At 48.1% G+C, this 19,561-nt stretch overlaps 1 protein-coding gene across 1 annotated transcript in view; it reads right to left on the bottom strand.

The window, feature by feature from the left end:
- Window positions 1-1,877: 1,877 nt before the first annotated feature.
- Window positions 1,878-19,561, bottom strand: part of SEC14L2 (SEC14 like lipid binding 2) — an 18,562-nt gene continuing 878 nt past the window's right edge. Inside the window, exons 2-12 of the mRNA XM_006904910.2 lie at window positions 18,041-18,116; window positions 14,068-14,111; window positions 13,449-13,508; window positions 12,986-13,174; window positions 11,858-11,953; window positions 11,627-11,687; window positions 11,140-11,223; window positions 8,070-8,176; window positions 7,848-7,987; window positions 7,530-7,699; window positions 1,878-2,033 (exon numbers count right to left, since the gene is read on the bottom strand). Coding sequence (XP_006904972.1) covers window positions 1,903-2,033; window positions 7,530-7,699; window positions 7,848-7,987; window positions 8,070-8,176; window positions 11,140-11,223; window positions 11,627-11,687; window positions 11,858-11,953; window positions 12,986-13,174; window positions 13,449-13,508; window positions 14,068-14,111; window positions 18,041-18,116 — 1,158 coding nt within the window. The 3' untranslated portion in view covers window positions 1,878-1,902. The remainder of the gene's footprint in view (window positions 2,034-7,529; window positions 7,700-7,847; window positions 7,988-8,069; window positions 8,177-11,139; window positions 11,224-11,626; window positions 11,688-11,857; window positions 11,954-12,985; window positions 13,175-13,448; window positions 13,509-14,067; window positions 14,112-18,040; window positions 18,117-19,561) is intronic.

Below are 19,561 nucleotides of genomic sequence, written 5' to 3'. Positions count from 1 at the left end.
AGCGGTGACCTCTCAGGGAACGGCTCCGGGCTCAAAGCGATCCCCAGCCCCTGAAATACTGGTAGTACTAGCGCAGAATTAGGAGACAGTCCCTAACACCACGTGATCGTCACTCCCCCGCCTCCGTCCCACTCAGGGCACGCAGCAGAGACGGCGCGCGCTCACCAAATCCGCACATGTCAGGGCGCACCAACTACCCAGCACGCACTGAGAAGCCTGAGTGGGGCGGGGCCTCCTCCCTGACCGTGAAAGTGGCCAGGAGCACCCATAGTACCCTTAGCAAAGATGGCGGAAGACAGCCCACCGGCTGGGCCAATCAGGAAGCAAGCTGGCCGTTGGGCCCCATGGGAAAGTGCATGCCGGAGCAGAGTAGCGGGTGGTTTCTGCGCACGTGCTCCGCCCACAGGCGGTTAGATGTTGCTGAAGCTGAAGTTTGGGTCTTTGAGCGATGGGCACGGAGGAGTGCGGCGTTAGGCATTTACTTCCTCTTTCTATGAACTGAACGTTACTTTATTCATTGGTTAATTTTCCTAACAGAGTATTGTAAACTAAGGTCAAGATGTCCTCCTCAGGGTTCTGGCTTTGGCCCTTGCGGCCTCGGGGCCCTCCTGCCCACGCCAGCCCTGCTCCTCCTCATACTCCCTCCTCTTTACCAGAGCAGCAACCCAGGCTGGGCCGCCCTCCCATGTTGTGTGCAGCCCAGGACTTGGTGTGCGTTTGCAGGACGTGGGATTGGGATAAATGCTGTGGGTTGCCTATGAGGTCCGTGCTCTCCAGCTCCTGGTCGCTGAGCGCCCCCATGGCCATCCCTGCTTGTCACCGTGGATGAAGGAGCCGACACTATTTGTGGCTGCTTCCAGCCCCTGGATCTGCCAGATGTTTGGCCCTCCTGCCCGGGCAGCCTCCCTGCCAGGCACTAGGAACCCACGGCGCCCACAGAAATGGGACTGCCAAAGTCTTGCTCAAGTCAGTCAGGAAGCGGGTTGGCGGGCACCATGGGAGACTCGGAATGGCAAAATGCCCTCACTGAGTTCTACTGTCTGGATCCCACGTGTCATTTTTGTGTGGGATGCTCAAATGGAAGGTTACTTGATGGGAGGCTGGGACACTGAAAAGGGAAGTGGAAGCCTCGGGACTAATATCCATCCACAGCCTCCCTTCTCTACCCTTCCCAGAGCTGGGATCCCTGGAGGTAATTTCTCAGTGCTTTGTTTGCATTGGAGGACAGTGGCTGGGTACCAAAGCTCACTGTCCCAGGAAGTTCTAAATCAATGACAATCAGTTATTAAAGAGGCACCCAGGGGGACCCAGGAGTTGATGAAGTTCTCAAGGTGAGGGAAAGGCCTGTCTGTCTATCCCAGAGTGGGAAGATCTGTGCTGGCTCTGGGCCATCTCCTGAGACCTGAGAAAAGCCAAAAGATCCCAGCCTCAGTGATAGAAAGGTTAGAAGAACCTCTGATCCCCACCATAACTCTAGAAACTGGCTACCTTGCTACTCATTATGATCTAGGCTTACAGATTCATTTGGTTACAAGTTCCTCCCCTGCTACTGGCTTCCCTGAAATCCTGTCTCAATTTTTCCCCCTTTTTCTATTTTCTTTCCTGCTGCCACCCCATGGTACTCCCTTCCTGTCTCAGCTGTCACAGGTAGGTGATGTTGGCACAGCTTATAGGACCTATCATAGTGCCAGCCCCTGGGAACTCCTCAGTAACTTGAAAGGCAAGGAGACCCACTGGCCTGCTTCTCTCTCTTCCTGTTTCTGAAATGAATGCTCCCAGATCCAGCTGAGGTCTTCTAGCCCAGTTTCTTTGGGCCTCAGGGTGCTGGGAAAATGACTGCTACAAGAGATAGAAACTGACAGGGAGACACTGAGGGAGCCAGGCCTGCTGTGGGAAGAGGCATTACTTTGAGGTGGCTGCCCCCAGATGTTTTATCTTCTCTTCTGAAGCTTTGTCTGGAAGCAGGACCTCCACAGTGAAACTGACCTTCTTGGCATGAATGAAGCTGTAGGTGTTGTCAAACCGCAGGACATCTGAGGGGAGGCAGAAAACCAGACATTCAGGCAATTCTGACAAAGGGCTTGGGGACAGTGATTTTGTTCCCTGAGCACAGCAGCGTGGTAGGTAATGAGGATGAAGGCGGCATAAGCAACGATTCTTCACCTTCTGCAACTGACTCTAGTAGGATTGACAAGATGTTTATGGAGACAAAAAAAAAAAAATGACAGAACATGCCAAGTACCAGATGAGTGAGAGAGAGAACCATGTCTGGAATGACACAAAAGGCTTTTTAGAAGAGTTAGAGCTTGAGCTGTGTCTTAAAAAGGAGGATTCGAATTTGTAACAGCAGTAGTTGTTACAATGATACTGGTAATGGTAACAATGGCTATTTATGTGTCTCAGCACTGGGTTGGTAATATATATATGTTATTTCATTGTTCCTCAAAATAACTTTGAGTTCAACATTAGTCCTGTTTTATATCCTATATAAAAGGGGGTCACTGTGTCACACAGAAAGGGAGTGGTAGAGCTGGAATTTCCTTCTAGTCTGCATTGCTGCCTGTCTTGGGCCCTAGAAAGCTTGCACAGTTCAGCTTCTGACAAAAGGTAAATTGTACAAACTTTTTGAACCGGGAATTTATCCCACAGAAATATAAATGAACAAAGATACTCACCGCACACCTGTTTGTAAGACTAAAAGCTTGGGAAAAGTTAAATGTTCAAAGAATTGCTTAAAAAGTTTATATTGCAATTCATAAAAATGAAATATTGTTTCAATATAAAAAAGAAAGGTTAGCATAAGAAGTGACTGGGGAAACTGTCCACAATGTATCCTTAGGCCGAAAAAGTAAATTGCAGAACAATTTGTAAATAGTTTCTAATATTTTTGTCAATATAGGTCTAAAAAAATTTTTTGGCTTTGCTACTTGGTCTACCTACATACCCAGCTTCTCTTTGATGATACCACTTAGGTGCTTGTTCTAAAAGTAACAGTTTCTCAAATCCTGTGACGAGTTTTACAGTTCCAAACTCCTTCGAACATACATTGAATGACAGATATAATTCCTATGAATGTATATGGATGTGTACATGTCCTGGCTATTATGGCAACATGTAATGCTTCTAAAGTGATAGGAAATAAAAATAATAATTAAAAAAATAGACTAGACAAGGGGTGGCTTCCTCTGGGGAGAGAAAATGGGCATGAAGTTGGCAGGGAAGGATCTCCAGCCTTGGCCAAGGAACAGACTACTTTTAATCTAACCTTTCTTTTGTTTTTTGGATTTTGTTTGTTTGTTTTTAATTTTTTTTCTTTTTTTCTTTTTTAGAAGTTGTTCCATTTCAGTCAAACATCCCTTCAAGAGAACAGATTGTGAAAAAAACACTAGCTCTGCCCCTTCCCTCTCCTGGTCTTCTCTCACTTTTTGTATTTAATCCTGAAACAACCTTTCCCCTTTCCTGTCCCTGGATAAAATGCATAGTTTAGACCAAGGGTAGACACACCACCCACCCTTTCTTCATGGTGTGAAGTTAGTATTAGCACTGATTTTCTCACTGTATCAGAGGTCTTTCAAGACCTATAGTCCCTCTGGAAAGAGGGAAGTTTCCTCACTGCTCTGAATGACAGAGCCTTAGCAACCGGCGTCAGTTGTGCTGAGAGTCTTTCAGTCCCTTGGACCAAGCACCAGGATCATGATAGCTCTGTCTAGTATGATATTTTGCCCTCAGAAACAAGGAAGGGGCTGTTCTGACGCCCAAGCCCCGGGGGAGTGGAGTTTATGAACTGCATGGTTCATTTTGATGCCAACCATATATTCACAGTTTCGTAGAGACCCTAGAGATCCTCTAGGCTAGGGCTCCCTAACTTTTGTTGGGGAACTGACCCCCTTGAGAATCTGATGCTTTCATCATCAGATGAAATTTTCAAACAATTTCAGATCCCCTGGAGTCCATCATGGACCCTCTGGGGCAGTGGTTCCCGTGGGAAAGGTGCCATTCTGAAAAGAGGGGGTGTGTGAGCGTAATCGTGCCCTCTCATTTATGTGTTGAAAAAATATATATATTCTAAATAAGCTCCCTTTTATTTCTCCAGATAGGAGATGATATTAAATTTTTAATGATCCGTGTCAGTGGGTTATATTATCTATGAATCTCATTTCAAAATAGTAAAGGGGACATTAGACAGTATTTGTTATAAAAGAGAAGTGTTTTGTGTTTAAGATGTACAATCACTGTTCTGGAGAGTCCATGAACCCCAGATTAAGATCTCATGCTCTAACCCACTCCCCTCATTTTTAAGGAGAAGGAAACCAAAACCTAATTATTTGGAGACGTTTGCTCAGAACACTCGGAGTTAGGGGCAAAGCTGGACTCAGAAACCAGGCCTCTTGGTGTCCAACTGGGCCCTTTTCACCCCAGCACTGCCTGGCACTACTATTTAACCTTCATTGAGTGTTTCAGGTTTTCTAGGTCACATTGTACACTCCTGGCAGACAAAGTCCAGATCTTTTTTTCTGAATCTTTTTCTTTCCTAGTAGAGTATTCTACACTCAGGCCTTCAGGACGGCCTGGGGAGGGTTAATGTACTCTTGCTATTGGAGGCAGTCACTGAGTTTTCACTTCTCCACTGCGTGATTATGTTCTACTTTGCAGGGGGCTGCCTGATTCTCTACAGGCATTGCCCTCCCTCAGATGAGCTTGTAACCTAACACTGGGTTCTCTCTGGGCGCAGGTCTAACCTGAGCCATGTGCCCAGACAACAGCTGATCCCCCTTATTCTCTTTACACCTGAGAAGCTGGCGCAGCCGCTGTGGCCTATCTCTGCTCCTCCTGGGACTAGAAAACAAGCAGCCCCCACTCAAGGCCCCAGCAGGCGGATAAATGCTTTATTTGGGAATGTATCCAAGAGGAACTAAAATAAATTTGGGATTTGCAAACCTAAGCCTGCTTACATTAAAAGCTTCATAGTCCTTCCTCAGGCGGTGTCCTTCAGATACCGTAGAGGAGTAATGGGCAGTGCTGGAGAATGGGTTGGGCTCTGCTACTGGCTACATGATCTTGAGTAAATTACTTTCCTGGCCTGGGACTCGGCTCTCTCCTCTGTCACATCGGAGGTGAACCTGATCATCTCTAGTCTACTGCCAAGAGATCCTGGACCAGGATCCTAGGATTCTCTGGTGTCTTCTGTCTTTTGGTGTCTACACAAGCTATTTTGTGTGAAAGAGAACATCCTTCTCTATACCTCAGCTTCCCTGTCCATTAAAAAAAGGAAATTCAAGCTTTTATGTAGAAAATGCTTTATGCTCTGTGGATGACAGTATCTGGGCTGGTGCTAAGCCTTGTTATTGTTGAAGCACACAGTACACACCTTATCCCCCAGCACCCGGCTGTTCGCTAACAAGAATACTTCTCCTTTCTGGGGAGCCATACCTCAGAGCATCTGTGAGGAGGGGGTGGTAGTGACTGAAGGTTGCCTGGGATGTGGGGTTGGGGTAATGGTGTGGACAAGTACCGAGGCTAGTTTAAATCTCCTGGAGGTACTACTGTAGAAATGGGACACAGGGCTGGCCTTCTCTCCAGTACTATCTCCAAGATGGCCCTTCTCCCCCAGGTCTTGCCCTAATAATAATGGTGGCTACAGTGTGTTAAGTGCTTGCTGTATGCTAGGCATTATGCTAAGCGCTGCGCAGACCTTATCATATTTAATTATCGTGTATCCCTATGAGGTAGAGAATTCGATCCCCATTGTAGCAATCAGGAAGCTGAAGCTCAGGTAGGCTAAGTCACTTGCTTCAGGACTAGTCAGTAGTCAGGTCCAACTCAACTTGATAATAAAGCCCTTGCTCTCGTTGATTTTCCACACCTGGCCCCTTAGCCCTTACAGGAAAAAAAACCTGGAGATTTGGTGAGACTTGTGTGTGTGTATGTGGTTTTTCTGCTTATAAATATAGTATGTGGTCATTGCAAAATAAATTGTATTTGCAGAACTACAGTAAGTACTCAACATCATCAATAGGTTCTGCGACTTTAAGCAAAACGACACATAATGAAACCAGTTTTACCATAGATTAATTGATATAAACAAGAGTTAAGTTCCTACAGCATATTTCTGGTCATAAAAACATCACCGAACTCCTAAATAAAGACCCATACATTTCTAATATTAAACATTGAAATAAAAGTGAGCAATACATACACTTAAGAAGGATTAATAAAAACAAGTAAGATAGTGATTTTCCAACCTGCTTATCCCAGGTCAGGGTTGTAGGTGGCCAGAACCTCTCCCAGCAGCTCAGCGTGCAAGGCGGGAACCCACCCTGGACAGGACGCCATTCCATCAAAGGGCACACTCACTCACACGCACACACACACACACACATTCATACTGGGACGATGTAGACATGCCAGTTTACCTCACATGCGCATCTCTGGAATGTGGGAGGAAACTATAGTACCTGGACAAAACCCATGTGGACATGGGGAGAGTGTGCAAACCCGACACTGACAGTGGCCCTGGCCAGATGTCAATTATTTTTTCTCATCAACATAATGAAACAACATTGAACAAAATAAGGTTATTCAAGGACCTGCTGTAGTATAAAAACTGAAAGCCCTCTCTATAAGCTCCTTACTATCACAGAGATAACCACCATTAGAGTTAGCATAGATTTCCCAGAATACTTTTCTATATACACACTTTATTAACCAAAGTGAGTGTATACCACATGTACTATGTTTCATACTTTATTTTTTTAACAAGTATCAGACATCTTAAATGTCAGCTTATTCTCTTTAGTGGATATAGTGTACTCCATTGAATGGATGGACCATAATTTACTTAACAAGACCTTATTAAGGCCATTTAGTTTATTGCCAGTTTCCAGGCTGCTAGAAACATTCTAGTACCTTTATCTTTGTGTCTCTGTGTAAATATTTCTGTAGGCTAAATTTCCATAAGTAGAATTGCTGTGTCAACAGGAATTTTAATCGATATTGCAAAGTGGAGTGAGGTCAAAAACCTTTTCAAATGCCTATTTGCCATTCTTATTTAACCCTCTCTCGGGTTAAATTTCCTGTTCACATTCTATGCCCATTTTTTGATCACCCTGGAGATGAGTGAAGCTCAGGAGTCAAGGCTGGGCTTTTCAGGACCCTGCTCAGGCTATGATCTCTACATCCACCCAGACAGTTCTGCCTCTCTGATATGTGGGGAAGAATTCCCAAGAGATGTCTGGTCACAGTTATCTGGGTCACAGACTCAGTTAGATCTAGACCAGAGAGCAAACATTTGACCTCTAACACTGTGACTCATCTCTGCCTAGTTGGATCAGGTCAGAGTCCCACCCTGACCTGATCAGCTGGCTCACCTTGAGCAAGTCATCTCACTTCCCCAAGCCTAAGTTTCTGCACTTGTTCAAGGAGAAGGTTGCACTGATAGAGCTCCACTTCTAGTCCTAACAGGCTGGAGAAAGAGGGACCTCACCGGCAGACAGCTAGGGCAGGGGCTTCAAGCCAAGACAGATACTTACAGATGCCAGGATCATTGCAGGTGAGGGTCCCATCCTCAGGCACCAGGTGAGCATTGTACCTCTGGTTGGGCAGTACCTCTGTCATCTCTCCTGCCTTCTGCCGTTCTCCCATCTTGGTCTTCAGAAAAATCCCAAAACCGATGTCTGAGCCATCTGACATGAACTGCCACCTACAGGAGACATCCATCCATGCAGAAATGATTCCAGCTGTATATGTTCTCTCTAGGGTTCAGCTACCAGGGCTTCTCCCCTCCCAGCCCAACCACTGGCACCTGTGGCTAAAAGGCTCAGGGCTCCTGGAAGGCTTCAGAACCCTACCTGAGGACACAGCCGGGGAAGAGGATCTCATACTCCACTTGGTGGGAGGAGCCACGGGAAATCTGCACAGTGTGCTCATACTGCTGCTTCACCTGGTCTCGCACATAGTACTTCTTGGGGATATCACCCCCGTAATTGATCTAGAAGCAAAGCATGAAATGAGCTGGAATGTGCATTGGAACCAGGCTTCCTTGATCTCCTCCAGCCCCCGGTGGCCCATACCTTGGATGTGCACTTGGGGTTTCCATCAGGGTCAGTCATGGTGCCCCCATACTCCGCAGGCAACTGGTCAGGACTGATATATTTCAGTAAAACCTCCTTCCAGTTTGCTGGCAGGAGAGGTAAGGAAGGAGAAAGAAGGGTCACCACCAGGCAAGATTTCATCACAGCCCTGGCAGTCGAGACAAAAGCAGCAGAAATCAACTCTACCCACCTCTGCACACAAAACGGGCATGAGGAGCATTTGATGTGTGCCTAGCACTGCAAGGGGCTCAGGAGGAGCCATCACCCAGAGAATTGCCCTGCCCTGGGCCAGAATTCAGGAACCTAGGATCCTGTCCCCACTGCCTCTGGCCAGCTGAGTGACCTTAGGCAAACCACTTCATTCTGAGCCTAGATCCTCCTGCCCTGCCAGATTATGGTGGGAGTGAGATGACTCAAGTACTTGAGATGGTGTTGGAAACTGTAAAGTGCCTACACGTCTTAAGAAATGTACCATCACTCCCAGGAAGGTAATACAAACATTTGAAGTACAAGCAGGAGGAAACAAAGAAGGGAAGGATATTCTGTGCAAAGGGAACAACACGTGCAGCAGGTGGGAGGGCTAGAATCAAGATCTGTCTTGGTTAGGCGACTCTGTGCTCAATGGCGACTTAATGAAGGCACCACTATTTAAGAGTAACCCCATAAATGGGTTCCCTTTGCTTTACCCCAACCATGATTTCATTTCCGTCTCTCTTTTTTAGGCTGTTTAGCTGCCAGCGATTTGCTATTTTTTTGTTTTATAACCAAGCCCTTTCTTGACCAGGAGAGTTTGACTCTAGTGCCACCGATGCTGTGAACCGCTTCTCCATCATTCCAAATTCCTCAACAAATATCAGCCAATTACAATATTTTGATACTGGAAACCTTTCCATGCTGATTCTGGAAACCATCTATAGGCAGAAGCTCCAAATCATGGGGTAGAGTTGAGTGTCCGCTGCCACTGGTACTGGCTGGAAACCCACAAAGACTTTCCAGGGTTTCCCAGCCCTCAGATTTCAGGGACCTGAGACCATGCGACTCCTGGAATGCAACATCTGTGGTCTTGGGTGATTTAATCTGTGCTGCTAAGCTCCAGCAACCAGCCCCGAGTGAATTTATTCCCTCCTCTGTTGAAGATCCTGTACCTTCTCAGCCTAAGGCGAGTTTGGTTGAAAGAATTTCAGGTGTGGGTGGGAGAACAGACCAAACCTCCTCCACAACTCTGCTGCCAAGCAACCTAATTGCCTCACGATCACGGTGGGTGGTATCAGCAGAGAAGCTAAAACCATCAGAGCCTTGCTCGGATTTTGTATTTCTTCCCCTTGCTCAGCCGGAGAGTTTGAATAAGGCCAGGTGGATTCCTCCCATCTTACAGAGAGAGTCACTGAGGCAACAAGCAGCAGAATTTGTTGTGCCAGAGCTGGGATGAGAACCCAGAAGTCCTAGACTTTGCAGATTGCCTCACTCCAGTTTTAAAACTCACCAGCACACATTTGGAAAATCTCCACTTTCCATGTGTTGCCTAAAGGTGAACAATCAGAATCCATCAGAATCCCTATTACCTACCCCCAAGTTCAACTGCAGAGGTGGCCTCAAGCCTTCTGTGATTTACCTAGTCCCAACCTACCTTTCTAGCCTTTCCCCTTACCACTCCACTTAATGCTCCAACAAAACTGACTCCTGTCTGTCCCTGGCTGGCTTGATTCCTGGCATCTTGCTCGATGGCCTCCCTTGTGCCTTGCTGTTCTCCCCACTCCCTTGCATACCCAATCCCTGCCCACCTGCTTCTCTGCCAGCCTTCTCAATCACTTCTCAGTCTCCCTGGTGGGCTCCGCCTCCTCTGTCTGCCTTAGAGCTTGGATATTCCCCAGGGCTCAGCCTCTGTTCTTTTGTGGGCAGTCTTATCTACGCTCAAGGTCTTAGCTGCTGCCTATATTTGATAACTCCCAAATCTCCAGGCTGGAGTTCTCACCTAAGCTTCAGGCTCAAGTATCCCCAACATCTGTATAGCTCCCACTCCTCAACTTCAAGCTTATTCTTCTACTCGTATTCCTCAGTTGAACTAATTGCATCAGAGTGACTGCAATACTCAGTGATTCATGCTAGATTATGGAGTCATTCGAGATTTATCTTCCTCCCCTCCTATATCCAGTCAATTGAGTTCCGCTGTTCTACTCCCTAAATAGTCCTAAATCCATCCTCTCCTCTCTATCCCTACTGCTGCTGCCTTGGCTCAAGCTTGTAAAACCTGTTGCATGGACTATGGTCACAGTGGACAAATTGGTATCTGTCTTTCATGATCTTGCCAAGGTGTGTCTCAATTTAAAATCTGATCCTTGTACTCCCCTGCTCAGAACTCTCCTCTGGTTCCCAGTGGCCTATAGAGTCATGTCTCAGTTTCTCAGCATAGTGCCCTGGGTTCTCTGTGATCTGCTCCTGGCTCCCTCTCCATCTTGCCAACTGCCTGTGCCATAGTGTATAAGGTCTTTGCTCAATGCTGTTCCAGGAAGCAAGCTTCCTGTCTCGTTTCATCTAGTTGCCTCTTACTCATTCCATTGCACTTGGCTTAGGTAGGCATCACCTCCTCCCTAGGTCAAATGGGGTTCGTGTCTCCCCCAAGAGGCTGAGAGCTCTTCAAGAGTCTCTTATCTAATTCACCTGTAGCCTCGGCACCTAGTCCAGGGCCTGACACAGAGTAGGTACTCATCAAGTGAAGTCGCTCCTACTTGCCCTCAACTGAAAGGAACCTCTACTCTTGTGACCCCATGGCATCTTCTCTAGGCCATTCCTAGTACCTTTTCTAGTTTTCATTAGAGCTTCCTCTCTATAGTGCTGAGCTCAGTACTTTCTTCAAGAATATCTGAGAGAAAGAGTTCTTATGGAAACAGACAGGAAGACCCTAGCCCAGCCCCAGCTTGCTCCTGGGTCCCACCGCTACCAAACCAGTGGAGGGAACCTTTGCCCTGGTAGCTGTGGCCACACCTCTAAAGCCATCTCAACTTGGACTACAGACCATCCTGTGGAGTTGAGAAGAGTCTGGGCTACTCACCCCCTAGGACCATGATCTTCTTACGCGTATCCTCACTCAGGAAGGGTTTGACCAGGTTATATGCCACAGGAAACAGTTTAGGGGCTGGAACAGAGATCAGATGATGTGAGACTGGGAGCAGTGCCCACTCTGTCCCTAACAGTGTCATCTACAGGCCCCTGTGTCAGGCCATACATTCCCTAGTGCTGTGGAGCCCACACAGGTAGCCTAGGGTGTGAGGCTCAGCATGGGTATCTCTTCGAGTTCTGGTTTCCCCATCTGTATAATGGGTATAGTGAAATGGGTATAGTCTTCCTGTCTCACTGGGCTGGGTAGCTCGAAGGTAGTAATAGATTCTAGAAGCTCTGTGAATTGTAAAGCAGTCTACATCAAAGGTTCTCAGATCCCTTCCTTTGGCTCACTTCATTTTACTCTCCCAACTCTCTCCCAGTAACATTTTTGGCCCCTCTTTCCCATTTGGCTTCCTCACAGGAAGTTCTCAACTTACCTTTAATAACTAAAAGACGCTTCAGTGTTTCAGGATAATTATCTTCAACCATGCAGAGAAACTGTGGGAAAAAAGCATTGAGAATAGTGGGCTCAGAACTCTGTGCCAGGGTGAGAGGCCCTGCCTCCTCCCGGCTGGACTCTGTCCCCATCGCATCACCCATCCCGTAGGACATCCTTGCAGAGGGGCCCAACTCTCCCCTTCTCTGCCTTCCCCAGTCCTGCCTCTCACCTCTCCATAGACCTCCACAGCAGGCTTCCAGAGATGCTTGAGACCAAGCCCCTCACAGTCATAAATCAGGGTTATGTTCTCTACCTTCTTCCCCATCTGCAGGGGACAGAGGAGCAGAAAGTCACAGCAGGCTGCCCACTCAGTTCAGGGCAAATGTTGATTGCATCATGTGCCCATATTGCAACCAGATCTGGGCAGGGCAGTACCTAGGGTTTTCCAAAGGGAGATAATTACCCCAGGCTGGAACTGTGGCCCAGACAAGTCACCCTTCCTGCCTAGGGCTCCATGTTCTCATCTAGTACCATTGGGTGGGTCTAGATTACATCTGAGGTCTCTTCTGCAGTTTGACCTGGAGGCCTCCCTCTTCCTCCGTGTGTAGCACCGTGTAGTGCTCTGTCCACAGGGCCTTGTGCAGCCATTTATATAGTGCTCAGGCACAGATGCTCTGTGCAGCCTAAGGGTGCATTCCTGTCTAACACTTCTTTGCCTCCTTGGCCTGTAAGGTCTCTGTAGACACTAGGCTCTCAGTGAATGTTTGTGGATGACAGTGTTGAAATGGTCCCGAACTTATCACATCATTTCATTGGATGTTTACATCTGATGAAGGGGAAGGAAGGAGAAAAGATTATGGTAGCAGCTCCAACATGCTCTTCAAGCTTTTTCAGAGTAAGGAAATCAACTGTCCTTTCTTTGTTTAAAAATACAGATTTAGAGAAACACAGAATCTGAGCTCATCCACACCAGTGATACCCAAATACTTGTCAGAATAGGGTGGTCCATGACAAAGATCTCACCAGTGCCCAGATAAATGAGAAAAATAGCAATAATATAGTGAGTTCTTTATGAAGCTAAATGTATTCCATTTAAAGGATTGACCTTTATTCTGAGATTTTGCCATTTCTACAGTTTTGGAGGTTAATTATGGTAATAAGTAGCTGGCAAATTTTTGTCCTTACTTAGAAAACTAAAAATTTGGCAACATATGTCAGTCCCTAAAACTTTGAAATTTCACTAGTCTATGAAATTCAGACGTCTGGGCCTCAGCCCTGAAGCTGTGTTTTTCAGTCCCTTTATGACATCCTTTCTTTCGCTCGAACACCTCTACCGTGATTAACTCAGTCCACTCGCCTTTTCGGACTGGCGGTTACACTCTTGCCGAAGCAGTTCGCAGTCCCGCATCTTGGTCTTCAGCAAGTCCTGTTTGGTGGCTGAGAGGAGCAGACCCCTGGCATCCAGAGGTCCAATGATGTCGTACCAGATGGGAGAGCCTTCCATGTCGTAGCCACACATGCCCCCTGAAAGATACAGTTGGACCACCTGGGCAAAGACACAGAGAAGGTACCTAGTCAGCAGGCCCAGGGCAGCCATACTCTCCCTGTATCCTGGGGCCTTCTTCTGGGCTTATCGGTTTCTCCCTCCACAGCCTTCCCCTGGGTGCCAATGGAAACCCCTCCTGGGAACCATTAGGGCCCACTTGGTATTGTCAAACCTTCCCTCTAAGGGTCCCAGTCCCATGGACCCAGGACACAGATTGTGAGATCGTGGGTCTAATAACCTAACAGAAAAGTGGGCAAGGATCATCCGTCCTCACCTCTGGAGGCTGCCAGCTTATGACGTTGTCAGTGTCCTTTTGCTTTCGGAACTCCACATGCTGCAAACACACAATCGGGGCTTTAAAAAAGTGAGGGTGGAGAAGGGAGGACCCCTTAATAGGCATCTAGCAATAGGTGACAGCATGAACAGACCACCAGATCACAGGTGAGTCATGAGAAGGCATAATGCAAAAGAAGGCACTGCTTATTTTAGAGGTCTCAGCAGGACACTGTAATCCTCGGCTGGCTTAGACCTTTGAAAGCTCTGTGTGTCCAGGAAAGAGAATGAATGTACTTTGTCCAGAAGAATAAGGCAGTAATGGTCAGTTAATGCTCAGATATGTCACACGTGGCACTGCTTATTTTAGAGGTCTCAGCAGGACACAGTAATCCTCGGCTGGCTTAGACCTATGAAAGCTCTGTGTGTCCAGGAAAGAGAATGAACGTACTTTGTCCAGAAGAATAAGGCAGTAATGGTCGGTTAATGCTCAGATATGTCACACAAGCTACAGGCCATCATGGGAGTGGGTGGGGTGGGCAAAAAATGTTCAAGCACAGTGTGATTCTGACGGGCAGGAATGGTGGCATCCATGGGACTTGGAAGCAGATGGACCTCACCTTCCGGAGCATGGCCTCGGACTTCTGCAGGTCGAAGCTTCTTGCTGTAAAAAGGGATACGTGGTCAGGGTTAGGCCAGCAGACTGGGTGTCCAGGGACAAGATTTCCCTATCCCCATACCAGGGCCAGCTCCTCTCTGTCAATGTCCCGGCTGACTCCCACATCACTCCACATGTAGAAGCTAGTATGAGGACCTTCACTGAGGGCTTCTGGAGTACCACAACCCCTGAAAAGCAGGTCAAAGTGAAGGGCAGGTGGGGGCAGTATCACAACTTCAGGGTCAAAAGAGTTTTGACCTAGTGGATACAATCGGGTGAAAGGTCTTATTTCCTATCAGGGAAAGGGAACACTGGACTCCCTTATCATTTCCCCTTTCCCGTACACAAAGTGAATAATCTCACAGTCTAACATCCCAAACTGAAAACTTGACCCACAGTTCAAAGATGAACATAGCTGCCCCACAATCTAAGGCCAAGCTGGCAGAAAATCCCAGTAGGATGGAGGGGTTGATGAGCTTCCAGTCAATTTTGTCATGTCCTCAAAGGACTCACAAATACCCCTATGGGACACAGAGGGCCCTCCCTCCTCCAAGGGTGTCTGGAAAGTGTCAGAATCGAAGTTCATCTGGGCCAACTCTATGTTATGTGTGAGCTCCAACAAGTTGTCCTGCTCAAGTTGAACACAAAGATCTCACTGCCCCGCAAAGCCATCTGTTCCTAGATCGTTTGAGTTGCCATTTGCACCCAGTCATTGTTATACTGTTATACAGAGACACTTAGAGAGTGTGGTCACTTCCTCACCACATGACAAACTTCCCAATACTTAGAAATTCTGTGCTGCCACTTGGGTTTCCCTCTGCTATTATGCTGCCCATCTGTGGACTTTTTCACCATTTCTCAAAGTGTGGTTTCAAGTTCACCCAAATAACTTCCCTTTGGGTGTTTTCCAGTTTGCCATTATCCCTCTTTAAATGTGTTGTCCAGAGCCGAGCACAGTACCAGGTGTTGTCTACCCTTCTCCAATAAAGCCTAAGAACTTTCTTGGCAATGGTCATGCCCTTAACTCAGGTGGAACTTACAGTCAACTGAAACTCCTAAATCCTTTTCAGCTATACTGCTGCTAAGCCTCCATCCCATACATTGTGAGGTGGTTTTCTGGCTTCATCCCTGTCAGATTTCATCTTGTTACACTCAGCTTCATTTCATCCTTTAAAGAGATTTTAAGATCCAGATTCCGATCAATTTTGCCATCTGACCTATGAGCATTGCCTCCCAGCTCTATGTCCTCTGTGGATTTGACTGACATCAATATCTGCTTGACAGTCCTGAAACCTGGACCAGATAAGCTGTCCTCTGGACTGTCACCAGTCCCTTAATCATTGCTCCCCAGGAGTGGCCAAGCACATCCCCCGACTCTGCTCTCATGAAATCCAGTCTACTCGTGATATTTTCAAAGGGTGCATTGAGAGGTTTGACCAGTGCCGCACCAGTCACTAGAGCTGGACACGCATTTGCAGAACTGAACAGCCTTCGCTCTTGGGAAGTTCCTCCTGACTGCCCTTTATGTGCCATCATGGCAGCAGGCGGCAGCTTTTAGAGGAATGTAATCTCGGTTTGCATCTCTGCACTTCCGCCTCCCTGTTTGACCTTAGATAAGATACTCCACATCTCTGTTCAAATTATCTAATGAGCTAGAAACGCTTGGAAGATGCAAGGCAACATGCTATCATGATGGGAGTGCCTGGCTGGATTGTGAAAGTGGGGCTCCTCCATAGGAGGGACATCCCTAACTATGAGGAGAGACCTTATCTTCCCAGGGAATAGGAGTGATGGTGAACCGTGAGCCCCTTTATCTCGGGGTGGTTCTCCAGTTAATTCTTATCTGCCAGAGTCCAACATCCAGGGTCTTCTTCAAGGGCCCTCCCTGAGTTGCCACTTGTCCCTGGCAGCACCTGGCCTGGTCCCTTCCCAGAGCTCAGCCGAAGTCAGGAGGAGGCAGTGGAGATTTGTGAGCCGCTCTCAAGACCTGGGACCAGCAGAAAACTGAGCCCACCCGGGGGGAAAGAGGAAAGAGTAGAACCCCAGCTCACACCTAGTTTAGAAAAGGACGTTCTGCTGGCATGCCCCTTGCAGATGTTTCCTTTAGAATCAAAGAAAGAAAGAGAAAATGTTTCTTACAAAAAAGAAGACAACAGAAACCCTAATTCAAATTCATAGTAGAGTCTGACCAAGCCTGAGCTTCTACCCAGGAAATGTGAGGCACAAATAAAGTGCAGAGGACACACTTCCTCTGTTTGAAGAGGCACAGCTTGGTGTCACGAAGTAGCTGTGGCTTACTGGAGAAGATGCTGGTTGGGGAATCTGTGGCCCTAGGTTTCTGCCCTGGCTCTGTTTCACATTATCTATGTGCCTTCAGGGAAGTGCCCTCCCCTCTCTGAGCCTCAGTTTTCTCATCTGGCAAATGGGGATGACCACTCTCTTCAGTATCCCTGCAAAGAGATGGGTTATCCCAGGACTGGGGAGTTAGGGGTGCCTGGGAAACCAGCTGCAAGGCCCCAAGCTGGCCTCCTCTTAGATAAAAGAGAGCTGTATTGTTGTTCACAGCTCTCTGAAACCACACTTCTCCACCTAGCAGCAGTTCAGTAGTTTGTTTGATGATCTTACAGCTGGCCCTTTAAGGCAGCACTGGCTTCCCACTCTCTCCGCCCACCCAGTTCTAGCTACAGCATTTCAGCAAACTGCTGGGCCAAAATAGCCCTGGACTGACTCCACTGCCACCCCCACACTGCCCCTCCACCCTCTCTGCGTGGGCTGGGGGCATGGGTTTGCAGCTTTTGGGGGGAAAATGGCAAGTGGCACTTCCAGAGGCACACAGAGCCCTATGTGTCTATCCTGGCTGCGCCTGCCCTGGAGTGCCTGCTAGTAGTCTCTCAGAGCATGCCAGCTGTATTCAACTTCAGCACAGAAAGGGAAAATCCAGCTCTTCACCTGTCCCAAGACTCCTAGTGTGTGTGTGTGGTGTCTATAAATAATCAGGTAACTTTTAATTTTCGAACTCTGATTCCATATCACAACTTAATCTAAGCTAATCTAAGAAAGCGGAATTTATTCTCTATTATGTCTATGTCTGGTAATAAAGTTTCTATAAAGAAAAAAAATGTGTGTCACAAGAATCAGAGAGGGTGGCACGTGACTTGAATCACAGGAGAGGAGAATAGGGAAAAGAATAGAAAGATTTCAGGAGTTGGGCACGGGGTGGAGTTTGACCCTGATTCCAATATAAACATGTACATTGCCTCACCGTACCTAGAGCTCTGTTCTGTCATATCTTGCAATAAGCAGGGTACCCTGTCTCGTCCCACTCTCCCAGAGCGCAGATGTTTGTCCCTGGCCCAAGTACCACAGCCAGGCTGGGGCAGAGTTAGAACCAGAACTTGGGGCTCTGGAGTCTGGTGGTGGCTCGAGGGGAGTCTTGTCAACATAGTTTAGGCCGAGCCCTCCACGTTTCCCCTATACTCTACCCCTCCTTCAAGCTGCCTAAATGGCTGGCAGCAGGTGACCTGCCATCCAACAGGCCACAGAGGACCCAGCCTCTCCCAGGAGCCAAGACTTTGGTTCCAAACTTGACTGTGCCTCCGACGTCCCACATGGCTGGGGCTTTTCTTGGCTTTTCCCCAATCTGTTTCCCCAAGTCCATCAGCAGAACAGAAAGGAAAGGCACTGGATTCTAGTCCTCTCTCTGCCTGCAGCTCGAGCACTTGTGTAACTTGGGGCAAGTTACTTCACCTCTCTGAGCCTCAGTGTCATCTATCCAGTAGGAGGGTTGAGGTTATGTAATTGCCAATGGCCCTTTTAGTTCTAAACGTTAAATGTTTCAGATTCTCAGGTTGCCAGGGCCAGGGTTCCCAGAGGGTACCATTCCATTACCTAGAACAAGCCCCTGTCCCAGCATCCCCCAGGCCCTCTTCCCTCACCTCGGAGCCAGCGCAGGAGAAAATAGTCATCTGGATTCGGCAGAGTGGGCAGCACATCCTGGACATTCTCCCGAAACTGTAGAGAAAGGCAGCTAGGTGAGTGACAGGTCTCACCCTGACCACCCTCTGCCCAGGATTCTCCATAAGGACTTTGCTGGACCCCTTTACAACACGGGCTGAGCACTTGGGCTACATGGGGCGCTCTGTCTGTCATGCTGGTGGAAGCCAAGTAGCAGAAGGAGGTGGGGAGGGAGTAAGGCACTGCCTTGCCTGGCTGTGTGCACTCTCTAATGTGGCTGGCGGGCAGACATATTCTCAGCTAACCGTGATAGTAGACATTTGAAACATCCCATGGTAAAAGCTGTCAGTTTACCAACATTCTCCATGTGCCCAGCACTGAACTTGGCACTTCTCTTATTCCTGCCTCATTTAGAGTCTCTAGAGGTATTACTGTCCCCATTTTACAGATGAAGAAATTGGAGCTCAGGGAGGCTAAGTAACATGACCAAGATCAAACAGCTAATAATCAGCAGAGCTGAGATGTAAACCTGGGTCTGTCCAAGGCCAGAGCATACACTCTTTTGTAGTCTTCTGCCCCCTTAGTAATGGAATGCTGAGCAATGTGCTTGGCAGAGCGGAGGGAAGGAAGGGTTCGATTCTGACTGGGGCCAAGAAGAGGGCGATCTCATATGACTTCATTTTCAAAAATGGCATTTAAGCTGGGCTTGAACGACATCAAAGGCAGTGAAAGGAGGCAGGAGGGCTATCCAGGTGGAGGGAACAGTTCCAGCAGGAAGCCATGAAGGGGGAAAATGCAGGGAGTGCTGAACAAGAAAGGTTGGACAAGTGACCCCAGGACAGCCACACCTACTTCCAACTGTTCACTACTGTAAGTGAGCACACCCACCGCCCGTGCCCTCCCCACGCCTCCTTCTCCCAGCCACTCATCTTTCCCTAGTCACCGACATACAGGGCAGCCTCAGAGGGGACCAGTGAGGACCAGCCACCTCTGCCCTTTGCCTAGGTCAGCCAGGGACTCAGACCATCTCACCCCCCAAACAGTTCCCAGACCCCCAGGTACACTGCTCATCCAGGGCCCAGGCATGAAGCCGCTCCTTCCCAAGGACCCTAACCAGCCCCTGGTTTCCAGTTTAATCACTGCCTAATCCCTCCCTGCCTGACTTCCCCTGCAGGTCAGCAGTAAAATCTGAAACCTCCCTATCCAGCCTCCCTGGGGCGGGGGAGGCCCAGCCTGGGCAAAGCCTTCATGGGGCTGGTTCCTCAGCGTCTCTGCCACAGCAGAGGCCATCTCTCCCCCTACCCTTTTCCAGCAATGAAAAACTGCCCGGCTGTGGAGCCTCCAAACCTTGAGACTGGACCCAATCGGTTCTGGCTCCTAGAACAGCCAACCTTCCCTCTCCCCAAGGGTGACAGAGAAGAAGAGATTTAGGTAGCAGAGAGAGGGTCCCGTCCTAGAACTGTTACCCCCTCTTCTGCCCAGGTGCCAAAGCAAAGCCACGC

Source organism: Pteropus alecto, unplaced genomic scaffold (genome assembly GCF_000325575.1).
Source record: "Pteropus alecto unplaced genomic scaffold, ASM32557v1 scaffold190, whole genome shotgun sequence".
In the NCBI taxonomy this organism is placed as follows: Eukaryota; Metazoa; Chordata; class Mammalia; order Chiroptera; family Pteropodidae; genus Pteropus; species Pteropus alecto.
Note: the sequence above shows the minus strand (reverse complement) of the source record. Positions and strands in the feature narration are given on the sequence as shown.